Source organism: Bos indicus x Bos taurus, chromosome 13 (assembly GCF_003369695.1).
Source record: "Bos indicus x Bos taurus breed Angus x Brahman F1 hybrid chromosome 13, Bos_hybrid_MaternalHap_v2.0, whole genome shotgun sequence".
Classification (NCBI taxonomy): domain Eukaryota; kingdom Metazoa; phylum Chordata; class Mammalia; order Artiodactyla; family Bovidae; genus Bos; species Bos indicus x Bos taurus.
The window spans coordinates 51571577-51588528 of NC_040088.1; the positions used below are offsets into that span (position 1 = coordinate 51571577).

The following is a 16952-nucleotide window of genomic DNA, read 5'->3' on the forward strand; positions in this document are numbered from 1 at the left end:
GAATTTGGGGAAATACAAGTCAGCCCATACATTAGATTTATTGTCCACATTGCCCTATTACAATATAAATTTCATGAGAACATGGATTTTTTAAAAAAATTCATTTTGTTTACTATTTTAACTATCAGTTTCTAGAATAATACCCTACACATAAGAGATACTCAGTAAGTATTTATTGAGTAAATACATGAAGGCAAAAGGTAAGTGCTGTGGAGATATTCAGAGGATTTAGGGTGGTGGAAAGGACACAGGAGGAAGAGATAACTCAGCTTATATGAGTCATAAGAATTTAAAAGGCAAAAGGTTAATAGCCACTCCGGTATGGTTTAAAGATCTTGCCAGGTACACTATCCATGCCAGCTCATTGACTCTTTTAGCTCACTCTGACTAGATGCTCCTTTTCAAGAGATGGAGAAACACTAAATTAATTGATCCTTTCTGATTCCTTGGGATATATAGGATCCTAGTTCTAAATGTTGATAGTATAAGATTACGAAATTATGATTTTCAAACTCTGAGTATCCTCTTATATGTCTGAAAATTTCTTTCTATGAACTTGCGGTGGGGAAGGTCATCTTTTTTTCTTCTTCAGAAATCATATAGCAATAGTGCCGTGAGAGAAAATGTGGAAACGTTACATAGCCGCTTCATTATTCATTCATTCTTTCTGTCCTGATGATGTATTTGCATGTTGCAGATGTTTGTGAAGAAGATCCTTACAATTATATATTTTTGACAGTGAGGTACTGCTTGATTTTGGCATTATAATCAAATCAGTCCAATGAAGTAAACTGTTGCATGTGTGCCTGTGTGCGTACGTACGTGTTTAGTGACTCAGTCATGTCCGACTCTTTGAGACCCCATGAGCTGTAGCTCGCCAGACCCCTCTGTCTGTGGAATTTTCCAGGCAAGAATACTGGAGTGGGTTGCCAGTTCCTACTCCAGGGGATCTTCCAGATCGAGGGATCAAACTCGTGTCTCCTGTGTCTCCTGTATTGGCAGGCAGATTCTTTACCACTGCACTACCTGAGAAGCCCAAATTGTTACCCGCAAATAATTCTGATAAATATCACCATGAATAGCTTTCTGTTCATGGTCTACTTTCTGTCTTTTTCATTCTTGCTCTGTGCTTCAGGAGGCTGACTTCCTTGTAGTACCTTAGTTGGATTCTCATAATTTTTAGCTTCTGATTAGGGCCACTTTCTAGAAGTCTTTGGTAGGAGAGTGAAAAACCAGGAGAGATAAAGTCGGGGGCACGTATTTCCAGGATTCCCCTCTATGGCCCTAGTTTAGGTAAGACTTCATTCTTTGCCTAAGGCCATCTCTCCTGACCTGTGGCCTCTTCTATACCTGTAGTTATAGCTCTTTCTGAGTGGTGTGTGAACATAGAGCGGTCACAGCTTTCCTCCTCTGTCTCTCTTGTCACCTAAGTATGCTTCACCAATCCATGTAGGCTTTTCTCTACCATGCCCCCTGCCCTTGTAAACAGACACCCCTTTCCCTCTTGTTTGGCTAAAGTTAGTCACTGTTTGCAGTATTTCCTAACATGTGTCTTAAACATGTAATTACTATCAAAACCCCAAAAGTTAATGGTTCAGGAGAGAGAAAGTATTCTTTAAAATAAGCTTCTGACTTTTTCAACTGTGGCAATTTGGAGATTTCACTGACGCTGTGGAAGAACTTCAGCATCTTCAGGAATTCATTCCTAAAACTGGTTGTCAAAAATTTAACTTGTGTGAGGGACACTAAACAGTATGCAGAGAATAAAGGTTTGAGATCTCTTTCTCCTATGCCAATGATAATGACCACAGCATTATAATTAAAAGTTACTATCTTGCTGAGTTAAAAATGATGCAAATTGAATTCTCCCACCTTCACTGAATGAACTGTTGGTAGGTCAGTACTGTGCATAGCTCAGTTCAATCTGCTACATGCTTCTCTTTTTTAGCTGTCACACATTCATCAGCCATTCCTTAAAAAGTATTTCCCTGTGGAAATGATTGACCGTGTTGACTGAAAATCTTATACCACCATATTGACTTGCAGAATTTATTTTTATGTAGGCCTGAGCTCTTCAGGGGTTTTGTAGAAACTAACTACAAAAGATGTTTGATCTACATAGAATACCATGTAGAAGCCTACTGACTTAATATTATTGGAGTGTCTTCATCCATTTCAATAGACAGAAAAATTGACTTTCACCATGAAGAGATATTATTGGAAACTAAATTGGTATCTCAACTGCTTAAGTAGGATTGATAGATGAATATCCTAAGATAAGGTCTGGGTACCTAATAAGTATCAAATAGATATTTAATGGTTAAGTTAACTAACCACTGTTGTCGTTCAGTTGCCCAGTCGTGTCCAACTCTTTGCGACCTCATGGACTGCAGCATGCCAAACCTCCCTGTCCCTCAACATCTCCCCAAGTCTGCCCAAGTTCATGTCCATCAGTGATCCCATCCAGCCATCTCATCCTCTGACACCCTCTTCTTCTGCCCTTAATCTTTCCTAGTGTCAGGGACTTTTCCAGTGAGTCAGCTCTTCACATCAGATGGCCAAAATACTAGTTAACTAACCAAAATATAATTAACCATAAATTATACCTTTTGAAAAGCTCTATTTATATCTTTTTAAAAAAAGATTTAGTGTATTTATTTGGCTGTGCTGTCTTGGTTGCGGCACACAGAATCTTTGATCTCCATTGCAGCAGTGTTGCAGCGACCCCATGGACTGTTGCCCTCCAGGCTCCTCTATCCATGGAGTTTTCCAGGCAAGAATACTGGAATGAGTTGCCATTCTCTTCTCCAGGGCATCTTCCTGACCCAGGGATCAAACCACATCTCCTGCGTTGCAGGTGGATTCTTTACCACTGAGCCACTGGGGAAGCCCATACCCCATTTATAGTTAATATAAAACAGTGGCTTTTCTCCCTGTGCTGTACAACAGATCCTTGTAGCTTATTTATTTTGTACACAGTAGTTTGTACCTCTTAATTCCCTACTCCTGTCTTGGCCTTCCCTACTGGTAACCACTAGTTTGTTCTCTGTATCTGTGAATCTGTTTCTTTTTCATTATATTCACTAGTTTTTTCTTTTTTTCGATTTCACCTGTAAGTATATCATACAATATTTGTCTTAGAAAATATTGAAAAATTTAATATTACATTTACTTAGTATCATTGTATATGTTATTTATAATCTACATCTCATTTTGAATGTTATTAATAATGACTTAAATAGACGTTATTTATTCTTTTGAAAATAACTTGCTGCATTATTTAGTATGATTTATTGTATGTCTTGGTACCAGAAAATACTTCTGATGGGATTAATTTTCAGTTTCATTATGAAAATAGATGAGATGCAGCATGATATATTAGAAAGAGAGCCAGACTGTGAATCAAAAGATGTGACTCTAATTCTTAGCTCATCTGATTATAATACAACATTGAGTAAGCTGTTCATCTCAGAACTTTTAGTTTTGTCATCCATAATGGGGGTGACATCATAGGTAGCTGCCTCTCACAGTTGTGGGGTAAAGGCTGTATACCTTGCAACTGAAAACCAACTATAAATGTAAATTTGCATAAAGTGTGATTTAGAGCTCAACACAAAAGTTTTTTTTTAAGATTTATTTATTTTATTTTTTGACTGTACTGCATCTTCGTTTCTGCATAGACTTTCTCTATTTGCAGTGAGCAGGGACTACTCTTTGTTGCAGTTCTTCAGCTTCTCATTACAAAGGCCTCTCCTGTTGTGGAGCACGACTCTAGGGTGTGCGGGCTTCAGTAGTTGCAGCTGTCAGCTCTCAGAAGTTGAGCACAGACTCAAGAGTTGCAATACGAGAGCTCAGTAGTTGCTGTTCCTGGGCTCTGGAGTGCTGGCTCCGTAGTTGTAATGCATGGGCTTAATTGCTCTGAGGCATGTGGGATCTTCCTGGACCAGGGATCAAACCAGTGTCCCTTGCACTGTAAGGTGGATTCCTAACCACACTGGACCACCAGGGAAGCCCAACAGAAAACTATTACAGAGGCACATTTATTTCACAAATTAGCCCACACTTGTGACACTTATGTGTTCTTTCCTTCTCTAGCTGTGCTCCCTGCTTATGAATCATGATAGTACAGTGGTGATCTTAATTTTCCAAAAAAGCTGATTGGGGATTTATTTTTTTAGTAGAAAAGGGCAAGCACGTAGGGGGAAAACTCCCTTCAGCTCCCTTCAATTTCTTATTCTCTGATCTTCCCCTTTATAATATCAGAGGATAATGCTTCCTTTCTAGATTGGACATAAAAAGAGATTCTTTGAACATAGCAACCCCAGGTAGCTCGAGTGTTGTCTTCTGATTGTAAAATGACCAGGAGTATTTCTCCTTTAATAGAAGATAGGTCTGCTATAATGTATTCAACTTGGTTTTAAATATTAGGGACTATAGAGACTTCCTTAGTGGTTCAGTGGTTAAGACCTCACCTTCCAGTGCAGGGAGTGCCGGTTTGATCTCTGGTTGGGGAGCTAAGAGTCCACAAGTCTCTGGGCCAAAAAAACACAAAAACATAAAACAGAAGGAATATTGTAACAAATTCAATAAAGATTTTTTTAAATGGTCCACATCAAAAAATCTTAAAAATACAAAATAAAATAAAAAAAGAAACAGAAGGGAAAAAAAAGAAAGAAAAACTCTTAAAAATAAATAAATATCAAGGACTTTAAAGTCAAAAGCCCTTCTAGGCAGCTAACTTACTGGCAAAATTAGATACATTATGATTAACATCTTTCAATATTAAGTTAAATTGGAGCCAGCTACAATTTATTGGAGGATATATCTCATGAAAACAAAACATTTTAAAGACTGTGTATTTTACAGTACACCTTTATTCTGATTGGAAATGAATGAGAATTTTAATGTTCTAGACTAAACTTAGATATGAAATTGCCCTGCCCTGGTAGCTCAGTGTCTGCCTGCAATGCAGGAGATTTGGGTTTGATCCCTGGGTTGGGAAGATACCCTGGAGAAGTAACCCACTCCAGTATTCTTGCCTGGGAAATCCCATGGACAGAGGAGCCTGGAGGGCTATAACCCATGGGGTTACAAGAGTCAGACGTGACTTAGTGACTAAACAACTACAACTTTTAGATAACTGTCACCATATGGAGGCAGGCTACTCCTCACTCCAGCAGGGACGTGCCACATCTAGACAAAGCTATGAGGCTAAAGTATAGGTTTCTCAAGTTCCTTGGTGACAAGTCTTGGGGCCCAGGGAGGGTAAGATAAAATGAAGCCTGTATGCAAGTAAAACTTTTTTTAAGACATTGTTTAAACAATATGAAGCATTTTTAAAGTGTTTATTGAATTTGGTACACTATTGCTGCTATTTTATACTGTGGTTTTTTTGACTGCAAGGTATATGGGGTCTTAGTTCCCTGACCAGGAATTAAACTCTCATTCCCTGCATTGGAAGGCAAGGTCTTAACTACTGGACCACTGAGGGAGTCCCTAAAACTATTTTTAATCTCTTCTATAGTAGCTCTTTGCTTTGCTTTTCCTTTAGTATTTAGCAAAGTCTTTTAAGATTTTCAACCTTTCTTCAGTGGGAACCAAGAGAAAACATCTTTGATTAATCTTGGTGACAACTTGGACAAGAGAAATACCCAAAAAGCAGGTAAATTTCAAGGGCAAAGGAGTTACTTGGTTGACTACCTTCCAGACCTCTAATAAATATGCCTTTTAGAGGTAAAGTTTGGAGGGAATGCATTGTACTGTGTGGTGGCGGGGAAGATATTTTCCTGACAAGATTCTTTACTGCCTTCCGCACCTACTTACCAACATCTACTCCATCTCTTTATTGCAAAACCTTGATCATAGCTGGCAATTAAGGACTATGATATTAATTGAAAGGAAATTTAAGGGTGTTTTTTTTCACTCAAAAGGACATATGCATTTTAACTGATAACCCTTAAAGACTAGAGGCTATTTTATGATTAAAGGAGTTATTAATTAACAATGAAATTTCAGATGGAGGGAGGTCTACCAGGGACTAGGAACTGACCATACTGTACAATTGTGCCTGTAGATTTTTTATGCCTAATATACATCTCTTTTAACCTGTCCTAATCTGTTTTTTAAATGTTCTGTTCAAGATCAAAGGTTAAGATGATTATTTTTGGGAAATGTTTTCCTTATATCCCAAGGGAAATCTATCAACTTAGAATCTGAAAAAGATGATAAACTTTATATTTATGGTAAATGTCTATGAAAATATATGTATTTTTTAATGAAAAGCTAAGGTGAAATAGCCAAAAGATATGTGTGTGAATTGATGTGCTGTCGGTTGGTTTGTAATACTAAACTTGACTTACGATGCATGCAAATTACACATTCCTTGATCAACATAGTAATTATTTGTGAATTGCATGCTCCTAGATGTCTTGACATGAGTATGAGGTTTCTATATCACCTTATTTAAGAAAAGATTTAGAGGGCTAGAATGAGTAGATTATAAATGTCATTTGATGACTTATATATTCATTTATCAACAAGTGAGATATTTATTTTGTAATTTCATTGACATTTGACTTTTAGGTATTCAGAGGATGAGTATCTTCAGATTATCACAAATATCCAGAGCTGTCCATGGAAACGACAAGTAGAAGAATATGAGAATTTTAGGTAAAAAGTTTTTCCATAAGTAATATGAATTTTAAAACGTTCTGTACATTTTCTCTGTGGATAGAATAAGTGATGTGTTGGGGTTTTTTGTTGCTTGTTTTTTAGTTTTACTTTTGGCTGTTTTGGGTCTTCATTGCTATGCATGGACTTTGTCTACAGTGAGTGGGAGCTATTCTCTGGTTGTGATGCTTGGGCTTCTCATGGCAGTGGCTTCCCTTTCTGTGGAGCGTGGGCTCAGTAGCTGTGGCTCCCAGGCTCTAGAGCACAGGCTTAGCAGTTGTGGAGCACAGGCTCATTTGTGCTGCCGCTTGTGTGATCTTCCTGGACCAGGGGTTGAGCCTGTGTCCCCTGCTTTGGCAGGTGGATTTCTAACAACTGAACCACCAGGAAAGGCCCATAATGTGTTGTTAAAAAGAAAAGTAGAAGAAGCCAACTGACAATCAAGAACATTTCCTTCTAAGAGTCTCTCACGACACACAGGCCCTTTAACCCCATCTTATACATAGAAATTTGTATTTGTAATTATGTTGCTGATGTAATTACAAAAATCTCAAGTTCAAAGAGAAAGTTTTTGCTGTACTTTTTATTATTTTAGATGATTTTGCTGCTTCTTTGTACTGTTTGTATTTGACATTTATTTATTTATCTTGTAAGGAATTTTGGAAAACAGAGAGAAAAATCATCTATGGTCCCATCACTATAGAACAAAAGCCATGTTCCTTTCGGCATATTCCTTTCCAGTTTTTCTCATTAGTTTTTTAATCTCAGCAACATTCAGAAATATGAGATGCTCCAGGTAATAACCAGGGAAGTACTGTCAACCTGACAGGACCAGGCTATCAGTGGGTGATTACAGAGCTGTCTGTGCTGGCATCACTTGAAGCCTACCCAGACAGAATAAATTATATCAAAACAATATCCTATGGTGGGGGTTGCCTGGGTACTTCTCTGGCACCCCTTCCTCCTCTTAAAGCTGCTCATAGGGTGAAGCCAAGCCAGGTATTGCTGTGTCTGCCTGGGCTACATCGCTCTGCTTTTCTTTGCTTCACATCAGCACAGATTTTGTCTTGTGCCAAGTTATGACAATTCAGAAATATGTTCTTATCTTTACTAGTTCCTGTTTTATTGGGTTGGCCAAAAAGTTCATTCAGGTTTTCCTGTGACATCTTATGGAAAAACCAGAACAAACTTTTTTTTTGCCAGCCCAATACTTTAAGTATCAAACTCTTAATAAAGAGACTTGGTTTCCCCCTGAGATTCTCTAAAAAATATGTGCTGCTCACTTCTCTTTGGGGTGGGGAGGCAGCTCTCCTGCTTGTAGGGTCCTTCAGTCAGTATATACTGGAGTCACTAGATCAGCTACCTTTGATTCTGGTGCTAATTGAAGATGGCTTCTGGGTAACTCCCATTGGGTGAATGAGAAACTTCTTGATTGACTCAAAGCCAAAAAGGAACATCTTTCTTTCACTGAGTAGACACAGGGTTGTCATAACTTCCTGGAGGATTCCATTGTCTTTCCTAACTAGCATTTAAGAGTGCGGGATTCCTGTTTAACTATTTAATCTCCAGGACATTTGATGCTACATTGTCCACTATAGTCAGAAAGTGCCCCCTCAAAAGTCAAATTGGAAACCGAATGTCCAGTGAGATGGTAGAGCTTTTGGAAGGTAGGAGGTGATTGGGTTATGAGGGCGGACACAGCAAGAAGACAGCTGCCTAAGAACCCTGAAGTGGTTTCTCACCAGACTCTGAATTGGTCAGCACCGTGATTTTGGACTCCCAACCTCCAGAGCTGTGAGAATAAATTGCTGTTGTTTATAAGCCACCTGGTCTATAGCATTCTGTTATAGCAGCTTAAATGAACTTGGACACAGTCCTACTGAAGTCTAGATTTGAAAGATTCTTGTGGCAGGAAGATCAGATAGAAACTGCACAGGCAATTGTAACCTGGTTGATCAGGGTCAGTGAGTAGCACAAGAGTCTGGTTTTGAGAGATGTTTCTACAAGTGCAGAGTAGGCAAAAAGAGAGAGAGATTGAACGATTGAGGATCAATCCCAGATAATTAGCTGGAAGTACTAGATGAGTAGTGACATTGACAGTTAATATAGGGGTAAAGGAACTTCCACTTCTGGCTGTAAAGTTGATTTAGAGCAAACCTCCTGAGAATAATACAAGCAAAACAAAGCATACTAAACACCCCACTGAGGCAACGGCAAACTCCCAAGGCAGGGGGAATTTCTAGGACAAAGATCCAGAAGAGAGAAGCTGAAGGAGAAGAGACCTGCCTTTGAAGCTACTTTTCCTCACAAGGAACTTGCTGGTTGCAAAAGCAAAAGCATGGGGGAGAGGGAGAAATATTGAGCAGTGCTTCCAGCAAACCCTAGAGAAGACCAGTTTTCTTCACAGCTGAAGCTCGGTTGAAGTTATTTCCATCCTCACTTGGACTTAGATCTGCTATTAGCCTAGATGGGTGATTAAAACAAAATAATCCTGGGGCATAATTTAATCCAGTGGTCTTCAACCTTTTTGGCACCAGGGATTGATTTTTGTGGAAGACAATTTTCCACAGACTAGGATGCGGGGCTGGTTTCAGGATGATTCAAGTGCATTGCATTTATTGTGCACTTTATTTCTATTATTATTACATTGTAATATATAATGAAATAACTATACAATTGTCACTTACCACTCACTTATCAGTGAGGTGTTGATGTGAGTCTGCAAGAAGCTGATTTATTATGGTCTCTGTGCAAACATCTCTGCTAATGATAATCTGCATTTGCAGCCACTCCCCGGCACTAGCATCACTGAGTCAACTCCACCTCAGATCACCAGGCATTAGATTCTCATATGGAGTGGACAACCTAGATCTCTCCCATGGCAAGTTCTTAGTAGGGTTCGTCCCCCTAAGAGAATCTAATGCCACTGCTGATCTGACATGAGGCAGAGCTCAGGCAGTAATGTGAGGGATGGGGAGCAGTTGTAAATACAGATGAGGCTTCATTCACTCACCCACTGTTCACCTCCTCCTGTGTGGCCCAGTTCCTAACAGGCCATAGACCAGTCCTTGGGACTCCTGATTTAATTCATTGAGGGCCTCAGTTGGAACAAAATGATTGAAGAAGGACCAGTGTACTCTCTCTTAAGGAGAAGACTCATCTTCTCCTTCGCCATTAGCCTTGAGACTCCTACTGGGACATACACCATTGGCTCCCTTAGTTCCTAGGCTTTGGGTATGGACTGAAACTACACCACTGGTTTCCTGAACCTCCAGCTTGCAGCCAGCCTATCGTGGGACTTCTCAGTCTCCATAATCATGTGAGCCAATCCCTCATAATAAACGTTCTTTCTACATATCTATAGAAGAAAAATAATCTATTCTAGAAGAAGATAACCTCATTATGAGCCTTGAATGATCCCTGCCAGTTGTTACTCACAACGTTTAGCTCAGTTGAAAAGAGATTTCTTGGGACTGCCTGTTGGTGCAGTGGTTAAGACTCTGCATTTCTATTTCAGGGGGCATAGGTCTGATCCCTGGCCAGAGAACTAAGACTCCGAATGCCTCATGGGCCAGCTCAAAAGAAACTTTCTTTTAATTTAAAAAATAATTCTTTTTAAAGGTTTTTCCTTCTTTTCTGTGTGTGTGTGTGTGTGTGTGTGTGTGCGCGTGCACACTAAAAATCAAGAATCTCTTCGAATCCAAAGCTGTATTAAAGAAACTGGTACAAATGATGATGGATAGACACTGTATAGCTGGATGGTATACAGATAGACCGGCCATTTTCCCCTTAGAACTGTCTCAATGTAAAAAGTGCATCCATAACCATGATGGTTACCTAGTGGTCTATCTATCTTTCAGGGCCAATTTAAGTAAACATCTGGGACTATAATACTAACTGTTTGTTGTCACTCAAGAGAACAGTCATGGTGACATTTATTTATTTATTTGACTATTTATTATATCAAAATGTTCTTTTTATGGGCATATTTGTAAACTAAATTACATAAACCCTCAACAGAAATCTGTGCCATTAAATTATAATAAACCATTCATTTTCCTCAATTTTTACTGATATAGCTTGCCAAATCTGGAGAGTTTCTGGCTTATTTATAAAGCTGGCATTATAGAAATGTCCCCTATTATTTTAGTTGTCAAGTGGCTAAATACTTTTCTATTTTATTTATTTATAGCAATTTTACCAAATTGAAGAAAAGTGAAAGGTGGTAATATTCTTTTAGCAAGAATAACAAAAGTTACACTAAACTGTGAAAAATATGAGCAAGTGAATACATTCTAAATCCAGCTGTAGCCTGATTGTTGAAACTCCCAAAAGTTGACACCTAGGAGCTATTGAAGATTATGGGATTTTTGTGGTCACAGGATCTCAAAATCAGAGAGCTTTTATAAGTGTTTCTAAAATGAATGTGCTACTTTGCTACTTGCTAGTAGAGGGCATGTATTTTATTTATCAATAAATATTTGTTTTCGGTTTACTATGTCAAAGAACAGGCTTAAGCCTGATACAGTGTCAGGCACAAAGTAGAACCTTAATAAATATGTATTAAATAAATGGATGCATGAAAACAAACAAGAAGATATAAGGTTTTCTTACTGACTTCAAGGAAATTGTAAACCATTTGGAGAGACAAGAAATAAAAGTGAATGTATGTGCTCAGGTGCTCAGCCATGTCTGACTCTTTTTGACCCCATGGGCTATAGCCTATCAGGCTCCCCCTGTCCATGGGATTTCCCAGGCAAGAATACTGGGGTAGACTGCAATTTCCTACTACAGGGAGTCTTCCTGCTCTACGGATTGAACCCAAGTCTCCTGCATTGCAGGCAGATTCCTTACCAGCGTACCATCTGAGAAACCCCAACAGTGTGACTCTTTATGATTTAATGTAAAAATGTGTGGTGTATAGCTAGTGCTAGTGTTAGTCATTCAGTCGTATCCGACTCTTTGTGACTGCATGGACTGTAGCCCATCAGGTTTCTCTGTCTATGGAATTTTCCAGGCAAGAATACTGGAGTTGGTAGGTATTCCCTTCTTCAGGGGTTTTTCCCAACCCAAGAATAGAACCCAGGTCTCTTTCATTGCAGGCAGATTCTTTACCATCTGAGGTACATGGGAAGCCTGAGTGATGTATACAGATACTACAGTAGTAAAGGAAAAAAATACTCAGGAAAAAAGAAAATCTCAGCTCTCTTTTTTCTTCCTTGGCATATAATTTCATTTGCAAACTGTACAAAATTAAGAATGTCAAGGTCTTCCCTGGTGGCTCAGATGGTAAAGAGTGTGCCTGCAATGCCGGAGACCTAGGTTCGATCCCTGGGTTGGAAAGATCCCCTGGAGAAGGAAATGGCAACCCACTCCAGTATTCTTGCCTCGAGAATCCCATGGACAGAAGAGCCTGGTGGGCTATAGTCCATGGGCTCACAAAGAGTCAGACATGACTGAACAATTAACACTTTCACTTTCAAGAATGTCAAGCTGTCTGCCTTCTGCTTTTAAAATTTATTAATTTTCATATTACAATTATTTCCCCCAAGCATAAGTTGGTACATGTATGATTTGCATAAAATTTAACCTGGATTTCAGTTTAAGAAATTATAGATGGTTTCCAATTTACAGTGGTTCAACATAACAATTTTTTGATTTTATGATAGTGCACATTCAATATGTATCCATTAAAGACAACTTCACATTTTGAATTTTGGTCTTTTCCGAGGTGTCTGAGGACAGAGGGAACAAAACCTTCCCACTGCACTGAGAAGGTATCTTGAAATTGAAGATTGAGGCAGGTAGCTCCATATAATCAGTGGATCCATTTATTATGTGGTAACTTACTTACAGAGTAGAATCAGGTGGACGGTGACCCAGAGCTGTACTTCACATCTCGAGGGGCCTTTGTGACAATTGTATAGTTAACTTAGGGTATGGGGGAATGCGCTTGCATGCAGTGGGTGCATTCCTAAGTCAAGATTTATTATGGAGAGCTAGTCTCATGCTGCTGCTAAGTTGCTTCAGTCGTGTCCGACTCTGTGCGACCCCATAGACGGCAGCCCACCAGGCTCCCCCATCCCTGGGATTCTCCAGGCAAGAACACTGGAGTGGGTTGCCATTTCCTTCTCCAGTGCATGAAAGTGAAAAGTGAAAGTGAAGTTGCTTAGTCGTGTCCAACTCTTAGCGACCCCATGGACTGCAGCCTACCAGGCTCCTCCATCCATGGGATTTTCCAGGCAAGAATACTGGGAGCCAGGAATATATCAGCAAAGGTCTTTATCAAGAGACGCAGATTCGATCGCTGGGTCGGAAGATCACCCAGAGTAGGACATTGCAATCCATTCTAGTGTTCTTCCCTGGTAGCTCAGCTGGTAAATAATTTGCCTGCAATGCAGGAGATCCCAGTTCAATTCCTGGGTCCAGAAGATCTGCTGGAGACCCTAGGGATAGGCTGCCCACTCCAGTATTCTTGGGCTTCCCTGGTGGCTCAGCTGGTGCAGAATCCCCCTGAAATGTGGGAGACCTGGGTTTGATCCCTGGGTTGGAAAATCCCTTGTAGAAGGGAACGGCTACCCACTCCAGTATTCTGGCCTGGAAATTCCGTGGACTGTATAGTTCATGGGGCTGCAAACAGCTGGACACGACTGAGTGACTTTAACTTTCACTAGTATTCTTGCCTGGAAAATTCCATGGATGGAGGAACCTGGCAGGCAACAATCCATGAGGCCACAAAGGGTTGGACATGACTGAGTGAGTACAGCATCCCTTTAATGATTAAGTTGTAGCAAAAGCAATAGAATACAAATATTAAAGTAAAAGAAATAGATCCAATATGGAGTCAGATGTGCTCCTCCCTGTGACAGTAACATTGAGTACTTACATGTTTTGAAATACTCCCCACTCCTTGTTCTCTACTTCCTCTACTTCACCCCTGAAAACTATTTTGTGAAGCTCTGGGAAACAGGTTTTATCCTAGCAAAAGATTTTTGAGCTTCAATAATCAGTCAGATTCCCTAGGTAACTTGCACGATAATTACTGCATTAGCTTTCAGGAATCGTTTTCTAACTTAAAAGAACTGTGTTCATTTGTGTAATCAATTACAAAAAGCTAACAGCTACACAAGCAACAGTGCTTAATTTTCATTTTACTTTTGCTTTTCCCTCCCCAGAAATCATCATATGATTATTTTGGTTTTGGTTTCTTTTGGATCATCCAATACCACTTAATTTCTTTAGACATTGCTGTTTCATAGACATGAGCCTGAATCCAAAAAATGACTGAATATTATCAATCACATATTTACTGAAAACTTAGTGGCAGAAAATGGTGCTATTAGAAAAATGCATGTGTTTAAGATTCATGCAAATGAGATGCCTTTCAAATTACTTGTAAAACAGGTATTTTGTGCTTGATTACTTTGTTATAGATAACTGTTACATGGTAGCAATTTTATTAAATTATCCCCTCAGGTTTGGTTAGATTAAAATTTTGTGAAAATAACTTTGTCTTTCTCTGTGTTGACTATATAAGAAAAGATTTCATTGCTGTCTCAGATTCATTGATATCTCTAAAATAACAGCCAGGGTGTTGCTTTCGTTTTTATTTGGACTCCATTGAAAAAGTACAGTGTTAAACCAAAGAAATGTATAAACTACATATCACATATGCTAATTTTTATGTATTTTTGGTTGCACTGTGTGGGTTGTGGGATCTTAGTTCCCCAACCAGGAATTAACCCAGGCCAGTGGCACTGAAAGTGCTGAGTCCCAACCACTAGACCATCGGGGAATCCCTTCATATATGTTAATTTTTTTACTACATGATGCTTACATATTTGAAATGGTGCCATTTCATGATTTATCTCTGTGAAAGGGCATAAATACTGCAAATAAACAGATGCATAAGTTAATATTTTTCAAATCATAAAACTGAGCAACCAAACTTACTTGAGCCAACAAAGTTTTCAACTATTTTCTGAAATATGACTCCAAAAGCAATAATTGTGGTTTGATTTTGGTTAGTATTTGGTGAATTTATGCTTCCCTCCCCTCCCCCCAGTTAACAGTTAACATTATTATGTCCCAGGCATTTTGTTTTGTAGCATTGATATCTTAGAGAGAAGCAAAAGTCATCTCTATCAGAGGCTTCTTTTGATTATACAAAACCATGTTCACTTTTTCCGAACCTCTGTTCTCTTCCTCCTCATAACCTTTAAATACTTGCTGCTTATGATTCATACAGGGTGACTCTGATGATGGCTCAGAGCAATACATATTTTTAAAAAATTTAAGGTGTTTGCACTTTACGATAGATGTTTTGGGTCAGTTGCCAGATTGAAAAAGCTTCTTTCCCTCATTTCCTCTGCCTTGAGACCATTTTTCAGTGTTAATATCCTGTCATATCATTTTCTATTTTTCATGCCATGCAGTCTGCCTGTGCATTTTGGGAAGCAACAAAACCACACCATGTCATTACACCTGCCATACTTAATAATAGAAACTGGCTCTTGCACATTTAGGGACTAGTTCCTCCCAGTCTTCAGAATATAGACTTTGCCGTAGAAATGCATCAAACCACATGGGATTCATTCATCTTCTAGATTTTATTTCAAAAATGTATTTCCTAAGTTGTACTTTGTATTGACCATATTGCTTTATGCTCCTAGATCAGAGAGCAATATGGTCAATACTGTTGGGTGAGTGTGTAATTTCCTCGGTTCTGTCTCGTCGCAACAAAAATTTGAAGCAATGGACGGACCAGTGTTACAACTCCGTGCAGTTTCCTTGGACAGGTCAGTGTGACAGCTCCGTGTTACATCTCAGTTTTATTTAGGAAGCAAAGACAAGACATACCTGAGGCATGAGGGCGGGCCGACCCATGCAAAGACGCGAAGAGAAGAGAAGCACCCGGCCCAGTTTTGGCTCTTTTTATATATTTTTTTCCTCCTCACCTGAGCCTGCCCTGTGTAAATTGGGCTAGCTAGGAGGGCTGTTTGGTACTCACTCTGTTCTCTGACCTTCCTTTGTTCTATTTTCACAGGCTTTTCCCTTCTTTGTCTTTTAGCCACCACCATTTTGGACTCCTTTTCCCTATTTTAACTACCTAAAAATACCAAGTACAACTTGGGAAATACATTTTTGAAATAAAATCTAGAAGATGAATGGATCCCAAATGGTTTGATGCATTTCTATAGCAAAGTCTATATTCTGAAGACTCTGCTCCTTGGAACATTTCATTGGTACATTACATATATTGTTTGTTTGACTGCTTTGGGTCTTGGTTGCAGCATGTGGGATCTTTTGGCTGCAGTGAGTAAGCTTCTCTGTAGTTGAGGTGTGCAGACCTAGTTGCCCTGTGGCATGTGGGATTTTAGTTCCTCGACCAGGGATTGAACCTGTGTCCCCAGCACTGGAATGCAGATTCTTAACTACAGACCACCAGGGAAGTCTCCATTACATTGTTTAAACACTGATGCAATGTCTCTGTATATATATAGATCTTTCTCCAGTGTTTCAGCATTATCTTCTTCACTTCTGAGTTAACATTTCAATGGAGTTCCTGTCCTGTGCTTTGACAGTCAGTCTTTCACATTTTATTTACCCTGGTTTTCTTATATTCTACTCAAGTAGATGAGCTGGTCTTTCATAAAAGTCAAAATATCAGTGTACACATACAAGGGAAAAAGTCATCTGACATGCAGGCAAAATTCGGTCTTTATTCATTCTCTTCCTCAGCCTGAAACCTGTGTTACTCCCATTGTGAACAGAGAATCACGTACCCTCTTAGGTTTTCCTCTGCCTGCAAGTTATAAAGCAGAACTTTAAGTGGGTTGAGGTAAAGCTAAAATTGTGAAGTATGTAAAATGTTCATTTATTGTATATTTCACATATGTATATTTCAAAATGTATTCAACATCTAAGTCTGGGGCAGGTGCCTAGACTTCTCTCCACCCGCTTTTTGGATCTTCTGTAAATTATCCCAGTTCCTTCCTCATTTCTCTCTTGCTTCTGTAGCATGGGATGTCAAGTTTCCATGTTCCCAAATGTTTTCTCCCATATTCTTCCTCAAAACTCCACTTTTTCTGTGCTAGATCATCCCTGCTAAGAGATGTACTAATTCATTTTATGATGTGAATGGTGAATGGTGTGGCTTTTCTGAACACCATACCTCCCATTCTGTATCTAACTGGATTCATTAAGGAGAGTCACCAATATCTGATTTACTAATTCGAAATGTCTAGGCCATTGTACCTTCCTATCAGAGAGAGCCAGAAGTT

At 39.2% G+C, this 16952-nt stretch overlaps 1 protein-coding gene across 1 annotated transcript in view; it reads left to right on the plus strand.

The window, feature by feature from the left end:
• ST8SIA6 (ST8 alpha-N-acetyl-neuraminide alpha-2,8-sialyltransferase 6) overlaps positions 1-16952 on the plus strand; it is a 163678-nt gene that overhangs the window by 108460 nt on the left and 38266 nt on the right. Inside the window, exon 4 of the mRNA XM_027559842.1 lies at positions 6583-6669. Within this exon, the coding sequence (XP_027415643.1) occupies positions 6583-6669 (87 nt within the window). The remainder of the gene's footprint in view (positions 1-6582; positions 6670-16952) is intronic.